Consider the following 22412-nt stretch of genomic DNA (forward strand, 5'->3'; position numbering starts at 1 on the left):
CCATTAACATTTTAATAATAAATTGCATTGGTATTTAATCAGTAATCTCAAAATTATCGATTTTAGGTTGCACGCAAATTAAATCGACTTGAATAAATTTTTATTTGAATTTGAATTTATCAAAATTCAAGTTGGTTTTTTGTTTAACGCGGGGTGAAATAATATATATTTATTGTTGTTATTATCGAATTTATTGCTTAAAATTATTTATAATATATAATAATCAAGCACACCAATATAAATATTTTTTTGAGGGTAAGCACAATAATATAGTTCATGATTGTACCTTTATTTACAATAAAAATAATATTTTATCATCGTAAAAAATATTTGTTTCATAAAATTTATGGTCTCACATAGACCCGTCAATTCGAGTTCGGTCCGTCGAAACAACCCGCTCCGCCATTAAAAAATGATGAGTTGGGTCATGATTTTGGCGGCCCGTTAAGAGGCTGTCCGAAACGGGTTATAGCCCGTTCGGACCACATGTCGGGGTGGGCTGACCCATCAAAATTTTTTTTTACATTTTTTAAAATTATATTATAATTAATATTTTGAATATTTATATTGTATTGATAAATTTTGAACAATTTATATTATTTGAAATGTTTTATAAATGATTATAAGCTCTAAAATGATTTATTCGATTTATTATAATTTATGTTTGATTGATTAATTTTAAAATTTTATATTATTTATAATGATTTATTTATTTTTAATGAATTTTTAAATTTGTATATCATTTATAATTATTTAAGTATGATTTTTTTTTTCAAAAATTCATATTTTTTAATTTTTGGCAAGTGGAGCTGGGATATTCGGAGGGATGGCAACGGGGTGGGTCTTGGGTTACCTTTGGACCCGCCCCATTCTGCAAACCTGGCGGGTCCAATTCGGATTAGACCTATTGGATCCGTCAGAAATTAAATAATTTTAAAATTATTAAATTTAAAAATTTAAAAGTTTAAAAATTAATAAAAATCATTAAATTTAATTTTAAATATATATTGATAATTATTAAGACAAAAAAAATATATTCTCACAAGTTAATTTATCAATTTGTAATTAATTAATAATTATTAGCCAAAAAACATTATAATGATACATTTTTATACTAAACCTATCATAATAAAATAAATTCATTTCAATCCAATAATATTATACATTCAAATTATGGATAATATATTAATTATTTAGCAAAAAAATATAATTCTATATTATATATATATTTTTATATTTATATATATACATGTATATTTTAAATTTATATATACATATATACTTTGGTGGGACGGATCCGGGCGGGTTTGACCAAACTCGAGTCATGCTCCAGACCCGCTTGTGGACCCGTTTAAGCGGGTCTAGGGGCGGGTTTGATGCTAAACCCGACCCATTCGGGCCGAACCGCCTGATGATGGACCGAGGTGAGGGTGGGACAGGCTGGCCCGAATTGACAGACCTAGTCTCACTTGTATATATAGTGTCAAGTTAGCTGACACCAATTAGATTAATTATTAATAATTTGTTGAAATTAACTGGATAATTGACAATATTATAGCTAAAATTTATATATCAGTTTAGACCGGACCCGGCCGAGTGCTGGTGCGGATACCGTCAGCCATGACGCCAGCGGGGGTGGCGGTTCGTTGTAAACTTGTAATATAAGGTGGGTTGGGGTTCGTGAGTTTGAACTTTGAGTTGAGCCTGTAAGTGTTATTGTGGCACAAATCGGTTCCATCTTTCTTCAGTCTCATTTAAAACTTCCGTAAAATCAGGTTAGATTTCCGATTCTCGCTACATTTCGATTTAATCAGTGAAAAAATTCTTCTCCTTTTGTTGTTCATTCGGAGTCGCTTTACGTGTGCTTTTGATCGGATGAATGTTGAATTTTTAAGTTCATCGTTGTAAGTTGTGATTTCTTCACCGATTGTGTTTTTTTTTTCGGTGTAATTGTCTGCAATGGGTACCAAAGATGAGTTTTTGTCGAACCCGTCAATTTCCAATTTTTTTTTTTTCCAATTAGTTTCCCAATTTAGGGTTTTTTTTTTAAAAAAAATGTCGGCTTAATTAGCCCTTTTTTTTGTTGTCCTTTTGGTTTTTGGGTTAGACACGAAATTTTAGCAAATTCGGATAAATCCCTTTGTGGTTTGATAAAATAGAGCTCCTGTTTTTTAGGAAAGGCTCGCTCTGGCTGCGACCATTATTTTTAAGAGAATGGAATTTTTTGACGACGATTTAACAATTTTTTAATGTTTTTTTGGTGAAAGATTAGACAAGACAAATTTTGTGTCAGTGCTCATTTTTTGTGTAACTTGTGATTTGTGCGTGTGTTAAAATAGATAAATTTAGATTTGGTTAAGGTTGCATCCTTTTAATTTGTATGAGTTGAAACTATAATGAAATTGTTTGAAGATGATGTTGTGTCAAGTTGAAAACGTGACGACTTGTGTATAAACATTAAGTCTGAAGGAGATGAGGCTGATGAATTTAGCTGGGTATAATTTGGAGTTGTTAGCTGTTAAGTTGCTGTTTGTCTTTGTATATCATGGTCTACCTCGATCATGTGCGAAAACAATGATTGAATCCGCAAGAGACATTGTGACACAGGCACATTTAGTTTTGATGCATGCTTAGAAGGCCTTTTCGTCTCCTTCAATACTGTAATCTGACTTGAAATGCATGGACCTATGAGCCCTTGGAATCCACAGGTCTCTATTTATTCAATGGGATTTGGATGCTAGATGCTCTTGGCTTTATCATCTTTGAAATTAAGTCTCTTCTCTTTTTCTTTCCTCGCGACTTGAGTCAACCTTTACTTGAGAAGTAATGCGAGATCAAATCATACAAATGAGATACATATTTTAAAATACAGAAGTTGGAAGTTCCTTTTTATGCTAGACTTCTTCATGTTTGTATTTGAAATTGAAAGTTTTGTTAGAAATATTTTGTGCTTGAATATTTTTAACCGAGCTGGCATAAGATTTACTTTGCAATATATACCATTTTCTGATTCATTAATTATCAATTATTATCTATAATCTATTACATTTTTAATCTTTCTTATCGCAACATTCTGTGGATACTTCAATAATTTGATTTAAGTTGGTGACGTGGATGACTTTTAGGAGATTCGAGTGCTTGGATTACGTATAACATGAGCAGCCAGGATCGAGTCAGGAGGTATACGAGGGGTAGACGGAGGAAGCCAATGTTAGATGTTGATCTTAATCTTGTGCCCCAAATGCCATGTGGTCAGGAGGGGACTTCAAATCAAGCAAGTTCTCAGGACCAGGGAAACACACCACTGACTGCTGCAATCGACCTGGATGCATATGATGATGATGATGTTATCATATCTTCCCCGAGGGCTTTTGCAGAAGTATAGCATATCTTTTACTACATACAATTTCTTATCCTTCTTCTTTGTCATTGTTGTCTTCATCGCTCTTCTAGTTTTTAGTTGAGTTTTTTCTTGCATGCATTAGTATAATCATGCAGTAATTGTGTGAGTTTTTTACACAGGCTAAAAACAATTCTAGAAGGAATCATGGACGTACTGTTGTGGTTGATCTTGAATCTGGTAAATTTTACTTTCTGTGTTTTCATCTTTATTTATGGCCTATCTCGTTCCAATTTGGAGATCTTGCAAGGGCGCTAGGTTGAGTCGCAAATTTCTGAATAAACATTCTCTTTTGACATGAAGCATAATGTTGTTTCCGAATACCCCATTCCGTAATGATGATTCTGTTAATTATGGACTCAAAAATTATGGACTCAAAAAACATATGAATGATGTTGGGGCATCCCTGCTACGTGTATCGCATAAATGTTTGTTTCCATGGCAAACGTAGAGAATTTGAGATAAATTATGGAAAAGGGAAACATGGATGAAGAGAATACCGTAGAGAACTCTTTTGGGAAGCCTGAATATGTTTTCTATGTACTAGGATAGACATAATGGAATGTTTCCTCGAATTTAGAATAAAATTATAGATTCGGCAATGGCTTATATTATTCTCAACAACTTCAATCTAGGGCTGGAATGTGAACTTCATATCATTAATTCAATCTGTTATGATTCAGTTAAGATAGTCGTTGAGGAAGTGGATATGAAATAGGATCACATTTCACGAACAATTTTTTTAATAACATAAACATGTGGTTTTACCATTCTCAAGATCGGTGATGATTTTTTCATACGTTTTGGCATTTCCTGGCCAACGTTGAAAATTACCCTTTCAAATTCTCTTCCCCCACTTCTTATTTTACCTTTTTGTACTGTTTTTTATTTTAATAAAAACAAGGGATTGCCTTGGTAATATAGTGAATTCAGTCAATTTTGATAAATCGTATCATAAATGATTATACGCAATTCATGCTTAAGTAACTGGTTCAATCCAGCTTTGTTTCGCTGCCGATGCCCTCTGCATGCTCATCCCTTGTGGAGGAAATCAATGATGTTTTGTTGCTCAAAACCTTTCGAATTCTTCAGATTTGGAAACCTTTATAAAATTTTAGTGCAAGCAAAATAAGTAGAAAAAAATTGATTTTCTTTTGATTTTTCAAAGCATTCTTTAGAACTAATCCATGCTTTGTGGTTCAAGTGTGCTCTTATATAACTTCGTGGTTTGGAGAAGTGGCGTCTGTGAATTCTGTGTAAAGATTTGTTATCTTTGCCACTTTATTAACTTTTTCTTTATTTGGAGATGAAAATGCCAGCTTTTCTAGTTATTGTCCATTCTAGATTTTCTGAGGCAATACTGCATGTGGTAGCTTTTACATTAGTGCTGGATCTTTGTTTTGCTTTTTTTGTTGCTCTGACTAGTTGAAGCAATATAATAATGTCAATGGTTTGAAAGAAATTGCAAGCCAAGACATGTTAACCAGAAACTGAACTAGTTGCTTTTTGAATTTTGATATTGCCCCCTATGCTTCAAGGAGGATGTCTATTCTCGGTCAATTATTTGGTATCTGAAGTTAGTTCACCATTTTATGCTTTGCATTTCTGATGTTATACTGTTGTCTTTAGTGATCCTGTGGTTTCTTCTTCTGTCTCCAATTTACAAATGAGAGGAAACTGTGTGCTAATGACATAACAACTGTTTCAGAAGAAAGACCATCTCGCAACAAGCGCGCAAGGTTTCCTACAAGCCAAACAATTTGCGATTTCTACATAAATCTAGAAGGCAGTAGCAATTCCAATTCCAATTCCATGGTAACATATTTTTTTTCTATGCAGGGCACCCGCATCTGCCAATTTTAATGGTCTATTTTTTCTTGTTTGTCCGTATTAACATATCTCAGCTGTAGTTATTCATGTGATGATTATCTGTCGTGTGTATTCTTTTTGAATTCATCGCACACTTCCATTAACTCTAATGAATGTTGGACTAATTAGCTTTTGACCAGCTATTGATTTGTCCTCATGGCATGTGTCCAGTGCCTGTACGGTTTGGTATTTTTATGTATGACCTGACTGTTCCTGTTGCTCTGGACCATATCATGTTTGTTTGGAAGGTCTTTGCTGTTAAGCACTGTAGGTTTAGCTTTCTGCATGGTATTATTTTGTCTTGCTAAGATGAATGTAATTTTAAACTTCTTGTTTGCTGAGTTGGACTCCTTTAAGTTCCTTCGGTATTCTTGTCTAATGTTTCCTCTTCCTGGGAGCCGGGAGGTTTGGGTGTTGAAATCAATATCTTACGTTAACTAGCTATGGTTGTGAACTTCAGAGAAACAGAGGACAGAGAGTGTCATTGACGCCACCGCCACCAAAGGAGCCTACATTTAGTTGTCCAGTCTGCATGGGCACATTGGTTGAGGAGACATCCACCAAGTGTGGTCACATTTTTTGCAAAGCATGCATCAAAGCTGCCATAGCTGCTCAGGGTAAATGCCCTACCTGTAGGAGGAAAATCACTATGAAAGACGTAATTAGAATATATCTTCCTGCCACAAACAGTACTTAAGGTCTCTCTCTCTCTCTCTCTCTCTCTCTCTCTCTGTGTGTGTGTGTGTGTGTGTGTGTGTGTGCTTGCTTGTTATTCAGTTGCATTGGGGCTACAGGGTGGGGGTGGTCCACTTAGCACAGTATGTGATTGTACTTGTTCAGTTATATTCCTTCAGGCTTGCTCTTGCTGATAGATTCACGCACTGCCCTGGGTAACCAATAAATGGCATCATTAGATTTTTAAGTTTAGTTGGCATCCTGGCTGTTACGTTAAATCCCGAAGTTTATTTTTGTCATATTATTTTCGCCATGGCAGAAATCCTGCTGATTGCAAAACGAACACCTTGAGCAATCCATTGTCTACTTCACAATGTTTGCTCAATGCCAATAAATAAATGGAGGGATTATTCGATGTCAAATGCCATTTGGTGTCATGATGGGACTGAATTTCCTTGTGGCCTGGTGGGAGATAGTTGTTATTCACGAAGTAGAGATTTCTAAATTTTCGACAAACCTCAAAGGAGTTGGATATAATTTTACAGAAATAACAAGCTATATATTTTGATGCTGTAGAAGTTCAACAGATACTTCAGACAATTGTTTTGGGTGCGAATGTCTATGTTAGATTAATTTGTTATGACCTCTATATTGGGGCATTGAAACTGGGTTACGTTACATTCTTTGACTGTTATTGTTGCAAAAACTCTTACTATGTTAGATTAATTTGTTATGACTTCTATATTGGGGCATTGAAACTGGGTTATGTTACATTCTTGACTGTTCTTATTGTTGCGAAAAATCTTTAACATATCAAGTCTTTGGTGAATTGAGTCAAAATCTTGAGATTTTTAGTTCACTGTTGCTCTGGACTGATGTGTTGCCTTTCATGGCATGCTACAGTATTGATTCGCAGATTTAATGGTTCGAAGTGAAATGTGCAATATCTTTCTGGAAACCATCGTAGATGATGCATATATGGAAGAATTGTTTTGGGAAGACACTGGAGATTTTATTCTTCCATGCTGTGTATTATACCATTGATATAATTTTATCGAAGAATATTTAACTTCAGATTCTTGGACCTTTGATTAATGGACAGCGGAGAGAATTTTGGTCTCAACTTATAATTGCACTCTGTTTTTGTCCAAATCGCTAGTTGGCGAGTATCAATCTTATGTTTGGAGTCTAGGGTTTCACAGTATCTTTGTGAAAATGTCATGGTTTTCCATTATTTATAGATTAATTGTCACTTTGAAAATATCATATTTGAGGCTCAAAGTTGGTTAGCAGGAAACTCCCGAGGATAAAGGAACAATCATCATATTTCTTTATTTAGTAATGGTAGTTGACGAATTCAACTTTGTTAAAACAATTATGATATAAAATAAAATTAAGAGAAAACAACATTTCTTATCTTATATTCAGAATTCATTATATATAATATATTAACAAGTATTATCCTAATTCTACAGCAAATGGATTTTTTTTTTAACACCAAATGTAAGACCACGAAAGTTATTTCCATAATTTGATATATATCTATTTATCGAGAAGTCGGTGTACCAAAACTATATTTTTTTACTTTTTTTTAGTCATACTTTAAAAAAAAAAATATTCCATCGTTTTTTAAAATATATATATATATATATATATATATATATATATATATATATAATAAATTCGAATTATTATAAATTAAGCTATGCAAATTCATATATGATTTTCGTTCATTTATTTGGAGTTAAAAAGGGCTTTTTTGTTTTTGTTAGGATATGGAATATGAAGACATTGCAGCTGTCATAACATTGGAACCCACTCTTGCCTCTTTTATTCGTTTATATATGATACAATAATTGCTTCAAACTATTGTACATAAAGAAATTGAAAAATGATAGCCTATCATCATTATATAACAATGGAGAACAACTCAATAATGTAATAATTATGCTGCCAAACCAAACATAGCAATTTGCCTTTTCAAGCAAATTTCTACACGATCTGCAGGATGCATGCAAAAATATATGTATGCAAGAATTTAATTATTCCAGAGGCGAGTAAGGTACCACCTTTGCCGTGGAGTGAAAAAAAACAGAAATAAATCAAGGAACCAATGCTTCATCTTCTGATGTGGAAAAAACACTGCGTTCTTGCTCGCCTTCTGAATCAATGTTTTGGTGTTTTCTCTGTGAACCATGGCCAGTTCGTCTCTGAACCTCTGAAAGTTAAAAAAGAATCCATTTGTCAAGATTGTATCACTGATGAATCATTTGAGAAATTCTACAGGCCTGCTTGGCTTACTCTTGTGAGAAATTGCAGAACGAGTCATGGCTAAAAATTCTTCCCACTTGAATTTCTTGAGTTCCCGCTTTTCTTCCTCCGAGAGTTCAAAGTTTGGCTCCCTCCCACACATAAATGCAGCCCTTCAAGTTCACGAAGATGCATTCTTATATACATCTAGGGTCCCAATGGTTGCTATTGAGAGTAGAATTAAGTGGACTGTTCAGATTATATTATGGTTTGGGACCGGACTCTAGTTACTGTTGAATGCTCCAGAGGGTTGTAGATCGTGATATCACATACCTGTCGTACAATCGAGCAGCCTCTTCTTGAGATCCAACAGTTCCCAAGTGTATTTGTTTCTTGTCAACTTTAATAGCAGCTTGCCATTTAGCATTCTTTAAATAAACACCTCTCATGATACATGGTTCTTGATTCTCGACATGCTTTCTCCTGTGCCTCTTTCTGCGTTTGACCTCTGGAATTGTAGGTTATTATCGCATGAAAATGACACCAAACTAGGTTATTAGATCGTCAGACAACGTGAGCATAAAAGATTGACACTGATAATATAAGATTGAATCAGAATCAGAATATTCTAACATATATAAACCTCCCGCATAGTTATCATCAAATCTTGATGATATTATTTGGAAAAACTTTTGAGCAGAAATGGTCAAAATTGTTGCATGACAACACACAGAAACCACAACTTAATGAACACAAACCAGGGAATTGCCGAAAGAAGTTGTCTTCTTGTAGAATGGAGGATGACTTTGAAGAACCAGTCCCATTGTCCAAGGTAGATTCCTAGTTGGTGCGACAAATGAGAAATTGTAACTCGGTGAGTGAATTTCCATTTCAAATAAGTGAAAGTTATAAATATAAAGCACAGCAACATCTTGGAAATGACACACAGCATATAAATTTGTGGATGGATAATTGAACCCTTCCTACCTATTCGAACTTGACTCAACTAATACAACTTATGCAACAGCTGAGACTAATTGTTAAACAATTAGCCAAATGCAGCAAGACAAAATCAGAAATTACGAAAGAAAAAGCTCCAATCTTTGAATGTCCAGATAACTCAATATTCAATCAAAAACCAAATATGACCAAAAAAAAAAACGGACTACTCGTGTTAATAATGTCAAAGAAGATATTGGGAATCACATACATGGAAGTGCAAGATGCATGTTGAACTGTGTTCTTACTTCTTTTGGCATGTCATTATTCATTGAAAGGAAAGGATGAACACTGCCTGGTCTTGCACTCTCCACACCAGTTTCGGGAGTAGGTCCATGATCAAAAACTCTGGGAAATGGAGCAAAGACAGGATTCCTCCCTAGAGAGTCACGAAACGAGTAAGTAAAAGAGGTTTTGAATAGGCTGCCCATAGGTACTTTAAAATTTTAAGAGGATTAGATAGCATGAAATACCAGAAGACAATCCTAATAGTCTCCGTCTTCGGATGCTGACCATGCCTGTGTGGTTTCCTCCTAAAAGACACGGCAATAACTTAGCTAATGGGACCTTATTCTGTTGGGGACAGTGAAAATGGAGAACATAGTTAGTTAATCACAAGTATCAACAAATTGCAATTAAATTAAGAAGTGTTCATCTCATCAACTGCTGATGGTCCAAACTTTCCTTAAAACCAACATTTTCCTTAAACAAATGACAAAGAAACAAAACGTTGACAAAATGAGGATTTGAGTACATAATGGTCCAAATTTTCCTTAAACAAATGTTAACAAGAAACAAAGTTCTATGCTTCCTTAACTTGGTTAGAGCTCTTATTAGGGTAATACCCTTAAGGTAGGTTGAACTAAACGGAGAGACATAATTTTCCATGTCATTCAGACCACATTTTCCATCTGACCAAAAATGCATGATGACATCACAATTCCTGTTCTCCCGCAACTATGATTTTTATATAATCTAAAACCAACAGTTCAACTCCTATGCATTTGTGAATCGTACAGAATTCTTGAAGTTCAAGGCAAACCTAAAACTGGTAGAAGGATAACCAATACAAAAGAATCGTAATAAAGTAAGACCTGCATTGATGCCAAATCTATTAGTATTTACTAAGAATCGCAAGTCAATTCTACCATCCACCATCTTCCCAGAAGTCATAAAAATGTGAAATTCTCGCTCAGTTTCCCCGTCATTTAGAAGATTCAATTAATTATCCTCTTTCCTTTCTTCATCAACTAATAAATCACATAACCTCAGAAATTTAGCATCGTATTTTAAAGTCAAGCTGGAGGTTTGCTCAATCAAAGTAACAATCACAGTCAAGATAGCAGCTTTCTTCTGTTTTAAGAACTTGATCCCCAAAATTGCCATTATCTTGTAATCAAACTTTGTAATATCCTCTCCGTCTTTCTTCGTTAATCTTAATTCATCCGATATGAAGACTGGAATTTGATTCTCCATATATACTCGGGTGGGTCTACAATCCTCACGTGGGCCTCATGCAACCCTTCAGTCATAGACTCCGATCATGAATACAGGTATCCAGTTCCCGCCGCCGCGGAACGGCGGAATCCCTGTCCCAACACAAATAACCACCGGTGCCGACAAAACCCGTACAAAACTTCTCCAACAAACAAGGACCGAGATAGGAAAAATGACGAAAATCCCATGCCAACCCTCTCGAAACACACAAATTTGCCAACTTTGGGAGAGCCCACAAAGCAAAAAACCAATTAGCACAGAAACTAAAAGTCAACCGATGCAGAGGCAGCAGTCTATCAACATTTTGTTCACCAAAAAAAAGACCCAATATCACAATAACCCATCAAAAGGAGACGAGGTTTTCCGCAGTAACAATACCTGAAAGTATCCTCTGATGATTGAGCGTAGAAACCAAGGCGACAAGGTTTTCGTGGTTGGATTACAAAGGAAAGGTGGTGACTGGTTAGAATAGGTATAGAGAGAGAGAGAGATAGGGAGAGTAGTTGGTGTTTTACTCATGCATCTACCACCTTTTGTTTATTAGCCCTCTCTTCTCATATATTAGCAGTAAGTAATAATCAATTACATGTGAAAAAAATCATTTACTAAATTTTGACTATTGATCTTTTTTTTTTTTTTTTTCTAAAATAAAATTTTGTGTTAGGTATTAGTTATTTTTTTAAGGATAATAAAAATGAATAAACTGATGTAAAAGGAAGTTTTTTTTCCCAATGTTTAGATTCAAATTTAATTCAATTAGTTGAATTATAATGATATTTTTTTCCATCATTTGGCTCGAATATATTTATATATATATGTATGCATGGTAAACTTTATAGTGTTTGGCTCACTCCTTGGAATTAAATTTTATAATATTATCTATGTATTTCAAATTATTATCTATATACTATAAAGTCATTTGCAGAGTTTAGACTGATTAACGTTGTTTTTAACCTTAATGGTGACGTGATGCCACACCAAGTCACCAATCTATCCTTGCTCTTTTTTTTTTTAATACAAACTTGGAGGATCTTTAGAGTTTAGATTAATATCCAACAATGCATTTAAAGTTGGATATTTATTTTCAGGTTCAAGATCAGTTTAATTATCCTTCCCAATTTTAATCATAAAAAATTAATTATTAAAATCCAAAGTTGATCCCGAAGGGAATCCCATCAATCAGAAACACATTGGCTCATACGGAGGTTAAATCGAGAGATGTGCACGAGCGGCAGGGAACTGAGGGAGGGAGCAACATGGTCAACCCAGAGCATACCCCACAATATTTCAACAGAGAATATGCTCCACACGAGGATCGAACCCGCAACGCTTGAAAATTTCTAAGATTTTTTTTATTTATAAAGAGTCCATAGCCCTTGAGCCTCCTGGAAATATGTATAAATAGTAAATACTCTCTCGTTTTCAAGTTATGATCTCATTATGCATAAACACGTTCCATTTTCGATAAAGCTCCTCGGAGTAACTATTGAGTTCAGCTTTGAAGTTTTTTCATCGAGGACCTCCTGCATTTTGTTCCCTGGAATCATTTTTTTCTTTGTTAGTCCTCAATTAATCAATCAACTTGTATGCTAATGAAACCCCTTATTCATTACTATTTCTTCTTTATTAGTCCATTAATTATATTGCGTGTTTTAATCCATAAATAATTTGTTATACCATTTTAGGGAGTGTTTGCAATCACTTAAAAAAGTGATTGTTAGCTTTTGACTTTAAAAAATCATTTTTGTGTGTTTCTTAAACCTAGATTATGTGTTAGCTTATGATTAACTTAATTGAAATTCAAAATCTAGTCATGTGGTGATTATGATTCTCCAAAAATGATTCTAATAAGAAGGTCATTGTTAAAATCACTCTAATCACTTATTTATTAAACACTGTCCAACTTTGATTTTTAGATTTTCGCATTTGTTTCCAAGCATTACCAATTTTTGATTTTTCTTTAACTTTTTTATAATCTATAAATTAATCACTTCTACAAAAAGCACAATCTATTGCAAACACTCCCTTAATAGCAAAGCAATTTTTAATACACTTCTTTCAGGTGCGAACATTCGTACTTCGATTTTTGTATGGATGCCTATTCGATGATATAATGCATAATTCTCAAATTTTGTGCAAGGAGTTAAGTAATTTTAATCAACTTCATTTTTCTAACTGTAGTTAATTTGTGAACTTCAATTAATAAATAAATTGTTGGGTTCGGAGTAATCGTGCAAAATGAAATTGTATAGTTTATGTCTTGACAGATGTTGTAACATGTAATGAGACAGGACACGAACGAAATGTTTTTAAGTTGAGGCTAGAGTTGGACTCTATCTCCTTAAGACGAATTTTTCCTACACACGGTACTATTGTAACTCAACAATCATCTTTCAAGATACAACGATTTGCGTTTTGTGGTAGGAGCATACCAAATTACAAAATCCGTCGAACGTTGATGATGTTTTTTGAACTTTCTGGAATGATAAACAAAATATGTATGCGGTAAAATGATTAGTGAACGAAAATCAATGTATTTTTGAAATTCCAAACTGAGTTAACTTATTACATTCACACATATGTGTCTATATATAGATATTCAAAGGTTGAAGAGGTCTTTTCGCATATAAGTGTACATGTCCATTAGATGAGATTCAATCTGATCCATTAGATTTGAACTTGTCTGGTTCATTAATGCCACTGGATGACATCCTATTGTAGGATTAAATCTTGTGTGTCCATCTCCAGATCAACGATCCAGATCACATTTCTTTTGGATGACCACATCTCTTGGATGTAATATTTGATACACCAGATCTCAACCACCGATGTAACGGTCCAGATTCATCTTCTTCAACTGCCTCCATGTGAGATACTCTCGCCTCGACTTACTCCTGTTACTGTTTCCAGAATCCGAAATACTTTACTCACAATCGCAAGACGAAATTGCCCTATTTAAAGTGATTTAACGGCAGCAATAATCGTCTTTAAGATACAACGTCAACACAAGAGATATCAGCACAACAATCTCTTGAAAGCAGCGAACAAAAATATGGCAAAACTTTGATAGTGAGGAAATCAGGAGCGTAATATGGCATAAAAAAGAATTAATTCGACTGCAGACAAGGAAAAGTATATAGGCGACTAATGATTGCGACCAAGAGACACAACTCAACGAGTCGAACAGACGCGACTCATCCAGTCGAAAAGGCGCACATTGAACCGGTCGAGCAGATGCAATGAACCAATCGAGGTGCAAAATAAAATTAATAAATAACAATAAATATTATTTTAATTAAATTTTGTCCAAAAAAAATAATAAAGTCATAAGACCTCACCTCACCGCGTCAAGCCGCGCGCGCGTGTTTATTCATCGACTAGCGTCTTGCCTCTTTATAAAACATCTGGTACCCTAAGGACCCAATCCCATAAACCAAAGTTGAAACTAATAAGGAAGAGAACATATTGGACTACTTCCAATGTGGGACAAGCTCTTTTCCATTTAATCTCCATTCACATTTTTCATGCCTCCTATTGGCATCCAATCATATGCCACATCTACACTCATGTGGACTCCATGACATGTCACCACCCGCCATGCCATCTTTCACCATTTTCGAGTAGCATAAAGAAAAACCGCCTCCATGTCATGTGTATTAGTGACATCCAATCATACGTCACATCCACGCTCACGTTGACTCCATGACACGTCACCACCCGCTACGTCATCTTTCACTATTTTTGAACAACTTAAAAAACATGAGGATGTGGATGTGCGAAGTGCAAAGTACACCATCAATGACTCCTTTGCGTCGTGGGCGCTCGGGATCGGTCGTTGCGTTGCATCTCCCTTACATTTGATTTGACTTGAATTTTATTTAATTAATCAATATACATAACAATATGTACGTATGAATAGAACGTGTAATTCTTTCCATGTGGGGACAAGTCTCATCTCACCCAAAACACATCAATTGTGCCAAGAAAATTAATATACCAAAATTTTTTATTAAAGATTCTAGTTTTCAAGTTAATTTCTAATTTTATCGTACGAGTGATGCTCAAAACCCATTTCCAACATAAATAAGCATAAATATTGATCAATTAAAGTTAGTAGATACAATCAGTTTACACATATATTGCCTTATATGAATTAATTAAATTCAACTATGAGCCCTTAGCCCTACTATATATTTATGTGTAATTAATACTCTTATATATTTATGCTTTGTATTAGTTAATTTAAGTCAGAAAATTAAATAATTACGGTTAGTTCACACATTTATGCCTTTTATATTTATATATATAAAAGGATTAATTAAAGTTAGCTAAATTCTTCTATAGTTATGTTTGATGCCTTTATATATTTATGTTTATTTGTTATTTATATATATCTTTAGTTCCTGATTTTATATTCCTTCTATTTTGGTTTGAAAAAATTATCTACCAATATTTTCAATCAAATAACTTTTTTTTATATATATCTTATTATCTTATTAAAGAAGAGCACCACTTACTAACCGAATTAAAATTAATTTGGTAAAGCTCAAGACGAAATATTTAAAATACCCTTAAAAAAGAACAAAATCTCTATCTCAATCTCTATCTCTATTTATATTTTAAACTTCATTTGTCCATAATTTTCTTTATTTGTGTGTCTTGATTTTATTTTTAAATTTAAATTGATTTTAAACAAAAATACAATATATATATACAATAAATAATATTTATATTTTAATCACACATGCAACGCGTGTACAAATGCGACTAGTATATTTGAATGAAAGATATCGTATTATTAAAATCAGCAAGTAAACAAGTTTTTAATTACAAGATCAATCAACCAAAAAGAAAAACTCCTGTGCTCTCAAACAAAAAGAGTGGGGGAAGAATTAGCAAAAGAAACAAGCGAGTGAGCAACACTATTTGCCGACCTGGAAACATGACGTAGAGAAGTGGCACTATCTTGCGACAATAAATTTCTAATAACATTAGCTAGTGCTACAGAGTAGCTAAAATTTTCTTCTGGCATCGTGACTGCATGCTTCACAACAAGTAGAGAATCCGAAGTGAAAAAATGAATTTGTAGATTATGTTCTCGAGCACATATAATCCTCCCTCAATTGCAGCTAGCTCATGCATATACTATAGACTGCGACCTCTCGATCTTCCTGCCAAAAGCGAGAACTGGTTGTCCTTCATGGTTTCGAACTACTCCACCAATGGCGAAGCTGCTAGTATTCTCGTTATATGCCGCATCAACGTCCAATCACAGCAGAGATCGGGGGCGCCGTCCACTTCTCCTAAGACAAGCAAAGAACTCGAGTATGGGTATTGCTAAGGGCATGGCCAGATTCTTTAAAGTCTCTCAGAACGCCGTCACACCAATCTACTTTCATGGCTTATGCTGGGGTCAACTTAGTTATGTATGATATCCGCTTTTCAGATTGCCCAAGTGCGCATGACAAAAAATTCAAAATCTGATTTGCTCAAATATCTTTAATATGTATTAGATATTAATAAACATATATATATTTAATTCTAAATTTATCTCGTGAAACACGTATATTGATAAAATTTACCATCCAAACAACACCCAAGTCTCATGCACCCGGAAGGAGTAATCTACTAATCTAGCAATCAAGATTTCACTACCTAAATGTTCCAAAATCATCTTTAACAAATAGACAATTCGTAAATCCCATTTGTTTTCTTTTTCTTAAAAAGGAAAACGTGCAACTGAGGCAATTATATGGAATTGGGCTAACATATATATATATATATATATAATGGATAAACTTAAGAAAATTCCTCTATATTTTTACACAAATGACTGGATAGTTGACTAATTATATTTGTTCTAATAAACGGGTGAGACTATGCTCCACCAACTGTGCTGCACACCTGTGGAGCTAAGCCCTTGGATCAAGGGAGGGCCCACATGATATCATGTGGGTCTCACATGTTTTCATATGAACCCTATTGATCCAAGGGGCACCTGGTGTTCTCACCCCTAGTAAACCCTTTTTCGAAATAACAATATCAAAATAATTAAGTTAAAGAGAACTTAATATCTTTCTATCTCAGCACATATATAAATAGTGATTATTTTTAATCGGAAATTTTAAAATTTAAAGTACCTACGAAAAAAAAGGAATATAACCAAATCAGTGCAAACGAAATAGAAATTTGATAGAAATATGTGTCAATATTTTAGTGCTTTGCCTACTTTCCGACCATTCTCGCCTGTTTTACAAGCAATCATGTCGTAAATATTTATATCAGACTACACTACTAACCGAGAGGATGTTAAAACTTAAAACAAATGTATCACTCCTTCACTCATATATTGCATGCAACTAAAAAATAAATCTTTAAAACAGAAACAATTGCAAACTTCTGTGTAAAATAAAGCATCAAAATATTATCGATCGGATAAAAGCATTATTTTTTGAATAATTTTTATTTATTTACTAAGTATCGCTTAATTTCATGACACCTCCTAGTGTTTTAACCGATCGAGTCGGCAGAATAATGGCCTACATACTTAATTAATGAAACATCACAATACAAGACCACATCCTTAATATTTTCGTTAAGAATGTTTGTTTACTTAAAATAAAATGTTCTTCGGTATCTTAGAAATTATATTTAGTCGTAGCAGTACAACTTACATCTTTTTAGATTGAACATTCATTTAAGCACATCACGTTTTAATTGCTCTTTCGACAAAACGGGAAAAAATTGCTCCTCCAATATAATAGTTTTTTCTTGGATGCTTATATATATATGTTTATATATGGGAGATAATTTTTTACGCTAGCTAGACATGAATTGTGTGTTTACCAGATATATAAAATCTACTCCATCGATTTTTCACCAATTGCTTCTGATAGGAACAGTACCATTTATAGCACATCCTATAACTTCATATTTATAGATAAAAAAGAATATTAATTCAAATTATCAGTTTACAGATTCATAGCGATATATTAGCGAATACCGATAGCCGATGTTAAAGCTTTCAGACAGATCAACCCATTATGGGCCGGGTCAATCTATGGTGGGCCGGGCCAACCCACCAAAAACCCATCTTTTGGCGGGTCGATGGCTGGCCTGCCCACCATCCCGGCGGGCTGAAAATCCTCAACTCAACCCAACCCAACCCAAGGTAGGTTGCGGGTTAGGCGGGCCGACCCGCGGGTTGGCTCACTACAAAAAATTAATAAAAATCATTATAATTAATTATAAATTTTATTTCATAAATAAATATTAATAGAAACATATTAATAAAAATTTAAATTATTGATTTCATATGTTTAATTTTATATAAAGTAATTAATACAAAAAACAAATTCACAACTTTTATTAAAAAAATACATATATCACAATACAAATAAAAATAAAATAATAATTCTCCAAGCCCGCGGGCCAACCCAGACCCGCGGTGGGCCAACCTGTGCGGGTCATGGGCCTAGCCCACCTGGATCCAATTTTTTCAACCCAACCTAACCCAACCCACTTAAATTATGTTGCGGGGCGGACCGACCCGACGGACCTAACCCAATTTGACGGCTCTAACAGATATGCAGCTTGTATATATGTGTAAACATATCTAGAGCGTTATATATATATATATATATATATATATATATATATATATATATATATATATTTTAAATTCGTGTTATAAAATATAGTTTAATTCGTGTTTAATTTTTTTCATGAAAACAAGTTATTTAACATCCTATTTTCTATCAAACCATCCTAAAATAATAACGAGTACTAATTATTAATCTCGTGTGCACGTATTATGTACATGTCCGAATTTTTTTACATATATTATAATATAAATAATCTCGTTTTAAAAAAAAAAGAAATTAACAAATTAATAATAATAATAATAATAATGTCATTATGATGGGGTAGGTTGGCAGCAGAGAGACGAAGCCATACCGACGATACAATGATTCGACAAGGGGTTGGATAGGCCGACCGCCATTTAATCGCCACGCTAACCAATTATTTTGTGGGTCCATTTTTTTTTTTTTTCCCACCTAAATAATATTTCTCATTTTAAAAAAAATACCAGAGTAATTCTCCAAAACGACACAGACGAGCCCACATTTTCTCATAGATCGAATAGAATATAAATATGTTTCACGAAAAAATTAATCCATGAGACCGAATTTATCATAAGAATTTTTGTTAAAATAATTCAAACGTCTCTTGAGAACACTTCGTTCCATGCTCTCTAGTATTTTTAAATCCGATATAATTAGTACAACATATATTTAATTTTTTTTAGTTAGCTGAATAATGGAAATATATTAAAAACATGATTTTTTTAAAATGATAAAATCTAGACACACGTTGCGATCATCTACCACATCGAAAAACAAGTAGAAATCACCTATGTTTTAAATGAATCTCCCTAAATTTCACACTTGTATTGATTTTCTTTTGATGGATTGACTTTGAATTTTATTGGGTTGACTACGGATCCCCGACCCTTTCAAAATTTGAACATTGAAAAGTGGCGTGAGAAGAATTTGTGCCCATTTTGGTAGTGTTGTGTTCAAAGGTCAAGAAGTTCACGTCCCGTGCACTGTCACACGAATTTTTTTTAAAAAAATCCTCATAACGGTATAGATAAATAAAATTGAAATATTAAAGACAAATAATATTGATACAAAGAATGAGAAGGTCTATCGCCACATCTGTCATAAACAAAACGTTAGATACTCGGAAAGTGTTCGAACGAAAATCCTAAGAAGTTCAAGTCGATGACATCCAAAGTTAAAAGATAATAAATAAAAGATAAAAACTTATATGAGACGGTTTTACGGGTCAATTTTGTTAAACAAGTTTCTTTTTTGGGTCATCAATAAAAAATATTATTTTTTATCTTAAAATATTATTTTTTTATTATAAATATTGACCAATCTCACTAATAAAAATTCGTGAGACCGTCACATGAAAAAAAAAAAAAAACATATAAAACGAAACCTCTTGTAAATGAGAGATCTGACATATCGCCTATTTATAGCTCATTGGAGGGTTTTGCGAGTTGGGCCCTGAATCCTGATTTATCGCGTATTTGTAGTTATTTTTTAGTTTTTTTAAGAGCCTTTTTTTTATTAAAAAGAAAAAAGAAAAAAAAAAAGAGCCCTATTTTATTATTGGGCTTTGGGACTGGTTTATTTGACCCAAGCCTGTATAATTGTATTTATTTAGAAGGCAGGTGGACCAAAAGAATTAGCAATTTATTTAATCTGGTGCCAATTAGGGTTCGTATTGTTAGCTCCGCCGTGCAAGCGACTGGGTAAAATGATTTACGACGTCACTTCTCCTCTTTTCCGTTCGTTCCTCAGCCAGAAGGGTGGCTCTTCCGACAAGAGGTATTTTGAATTTTTTTTGATCGCCGGTGTCAAGAGTTATATATATAATACCTTGAAACGATTCTTAGTGGTTTCGTTTTGTTCTGGTGATTTGTTGAACTTTTGAGGAAAACTCTTTCAGTGAAAATTGCTCCGTTAATGAACTTTTTTTTAATGAATATGTTTGTTACTATAGATTTATGTCTCTAATTTTCATCTAGACTTGGTCTTTTAGAATGATTAATTGTTTCTTTTTGGATTGTTGAATAGGGAGGGTGTTGATTGCTGAGATTCTAGTCCAATATATCTGATCCCTTTTGTAAAAAGTGATTTTATTGAACAGCAATGAAAAAACTTGAGCTTCTCATAAAAAAAAATGGAGAATGTAGTGAGATAATGTGACATGTTAGATGTGATGAGAATTCGATTGAGAGGGATGAAGATGATGATGGAGTGGTAAACATGAGATGAGATTGATAATTTTTTGTTTTGTTTCCATGGATGGGAAAACTATTTCAAAAAAATAATCCAAATATGGTATTTTGTGTGCTCACAAGATTGGGAGCTTTTTATCCTCTGTTAGTTTTCATGGAGATTTTGTGATTGCATTATTTTTTATTTACTTGGCAGGATACAACTTTAGTCTGTTATCCATGCATTGTGGCATTTGCTTGTCATTGAGGTGTTTCTTTTGACAATATTCAACTTCTTGTACGAATATATCGTCTGCTGAAACTCCTCGTTCTGAAATTTTCAGTTGTAGAAGATTGGTACTTTTCTTGTTTTTCCTGTATCTTACTGAATACTTGTGAATGTAAACCCAGGAAAACTGAAGAGCAGAAGCCAAGGGAACAGAAGCCAAAAGCAAATGAAAACAAACCTGTTATGAATGAGTAATAGATGCATTCTATGTAGGAGCTAGCTTGGGTTTAATTTCCAGAATGCAAGTCAGTGTGTAATGGAGGTTTTTAGTGCACTAATTCGAGATTTGAATTACTATAATGTATGAACCAATGTTGTTTTGATGAACACACATACTCGCTCACCCTCTCTATCTGATGTGTAATTGTTCGTGCTATGATATGGATATGATGCCTTTTTCACCTGTTTCTGACTTTTGATATTTGAAGTGCGTTTCTTGACTTTTTAATGTTGTGTAAATAAAGATTGTTATTTTAGGTAGGGTATTTATCCGGCTATTCCTGTTAAAGGCAAAGTTTGGAAATGAAACGATTGTTTCTGTTACATGTTCTATATTAGTGTGACCTCAGATGCTAATGTTGAAAGCTTATATTCTAGAGGTTACCATTATAATTTACACCTAGAGGTGCTGAATTATGTGTCAACCAAACTCACTTAGCAGGAGAACATGCTGGTTTATATTTCTAGTGGCGGGGTAAATAATGCACATGCTACCATTTATAATGTTACTGGTGTGTTAAGGTACACATTGATTGAATACGTGGAAGGAGATGTTGCCCCCGAGCAACATATCATCTGTACCTTTGGAGATGATGCCCTGAGTAACGGTTGATGTGTGTACCTAGGTGACGGACAAATTATATTGGATGCACTCAATATATATGGTTCTCAGTGGGAACCATTCGTCAGAATATACTAGAATAACTAGAAGTTGATTCCGCACTCGGGATATCCTATATAACTTTTTGTGATAATCATGTTCGGTTGATGATTATTTATGAAGGCGATTGGAAGAAAACTCTGTATCTGCATTGATAAGTTCTTGGTTCCAAACGTGATCGAATCCTGTTCTGGGTTCATATCTACTGAACCCGGAACTTAGAATGGTCTTTTCCAGTTCATGTTCAAAACCTTTTTAACCATCTGATCCATCGAGTAGATTGGATACTTGGAACCGTTGAATCTTTTTGGGTTCTTTTGTTCTCTCTCTGTTTTTTTTTAAAGAAAAATATTATTGGTCTCTACCTATTGCAAGTTTGTTATTTATCTGTAATGCTAGTTGGCCCAATGGACCAAACCCATTTAGGTGAGTTTCGGCCTTTGAACCAGATAGTATAGTAATGGTCTTTTCCCAACCCAACGTTGTTGGGTCATTTTTATTGGGTTTAGGTTCAAATCCATCAATCTGAATTAGCCTGATGACGCCTCGTGTCAAGAGATGAGTTATAGCCCATGACCCCTTAGTTCAATGGCTAATGTTGATGCGTTAAGACCTTTTGGTCTCAAATTCGATTTTCGCTGACTGTGGGTAGTTTTTTTTAATTTATTTAGGTAGATTTAGAAGTTTTCTTTATAATTTTTTTTGCTCTAGCTAAGTATGTCTCGAGTTCACGCTCAAATCCCATTTGTAGTACGGACAT

The 22412-nt window shown here is 34.0% G+C and overlaps 3 protein-coding genes across 5 annotated transcripts; 2 read left to right on the forward strand and 1 right to left on the reverse strand.

Moving 5' to 3' along the window:
• The first annotated feature begins 1622 nt into the window (after positions 1-1622).
• On the forward strand, positions 1623-7133 carry LOC140881401 (uncharacterized). 2 transcript variants are annotated; one of them, XM_073286685.1, is made up of 6 exons: positions 1623-1775; positions 3126-3379; positions 3523-3580; positions 5109-5215; positions 5730-5967; positions 6848-7133. In XM_073286685.1, the coding sequence occupies exons 2-5, from the start codon at positions 3155-3157 to the stop codon at positions 5964-5966; spliced, it is 627 nt and encodes a 208-aa protein (XP_073142786.1). In that variant the 5' UTR covers positions 1623-1775; positions 3126-3154; the 3' UTR covers position 5967; positions 6848-7133. The 2 variants fall into 2 exon arrangements, with proteins under 2 accessions (XP_073142786.1, XP_073142788.1); XM_073286687.1 differs by lacking the exon at positions 1623-1775 and adding an exon at positions 1792-1904.
• A 695-nt stretch (positions 7134-7828) lies between these two features.
• Positions 7829-11201, reverse strand: LOC140882993 (ethylene-responsive transcription factor-like protein At4g13040). Of its 2 annotated transcripts, none has more exons than XM_073289274.1 (7): positions 11069-11201; positions 9667-9766; positions 9442-9572; positions 8953-9034; positions 8528-8702; positions 8246-8367; positions 7829-8162 (listed from the first exon to the last, which is right to left on the reverse strand). In XM_073289274.1, exons 2-7 carry the CDS (start codon positions 9707-9709, stop codon positions 8047-8049), a joined length of 669 nt encoding a protein of 222 aa, XP_073145375.1. In that variant the 5' UTR covers positions 9710-9766; positions 11069-11201; the 3' UTR covers positions 7829-8046. The 2 variants fall into 2 exon arrangements, with proteins under 2 accessions (XP_073145375.1, XP_073145376.1); XM_073289275.1 differs by having other exon boundaries at positions 9667-9726; positions 11069-11199.
• Positions 11202-19935: 8734 nt separating this feature from the next.
• LOC140884550 (wound-induced basic protein) lies at positions 19936-21220 on the forward strand. Its single transcript, XM_073291338.1, has 2 exons — positions 19936-20091; positions 20895-21220. The coding sequence occupies exons 1-2, from the start codon at positions 20021-20023 to the stop codon at positions 20965-20967; spliced, it is 144 nt and encodes a 47-aa protein (XP_073147439.1). The 5' UTR covers positions 19936-20020; the 3' UTR covers positions 20968-21220.
• The last annotated feature ends 1192 nt before the right edge of the window (positions 21221-22412 follow it).

The sequence above is a fragment of the Henckelia pumila genome, chromosome 2 (genome assembly GCF_033568475.1).
Source record: "Henckelia pumila isolate YLH828 chromosome 2, ASM3356847v2, whole genome shotgun sequence".
NCBI lineage: Eukaryota > Viridiplantae > Streptophyta > Magnoliopsida > Lamiales > Gesneriaceae > Henckelia > Henckelia pumila.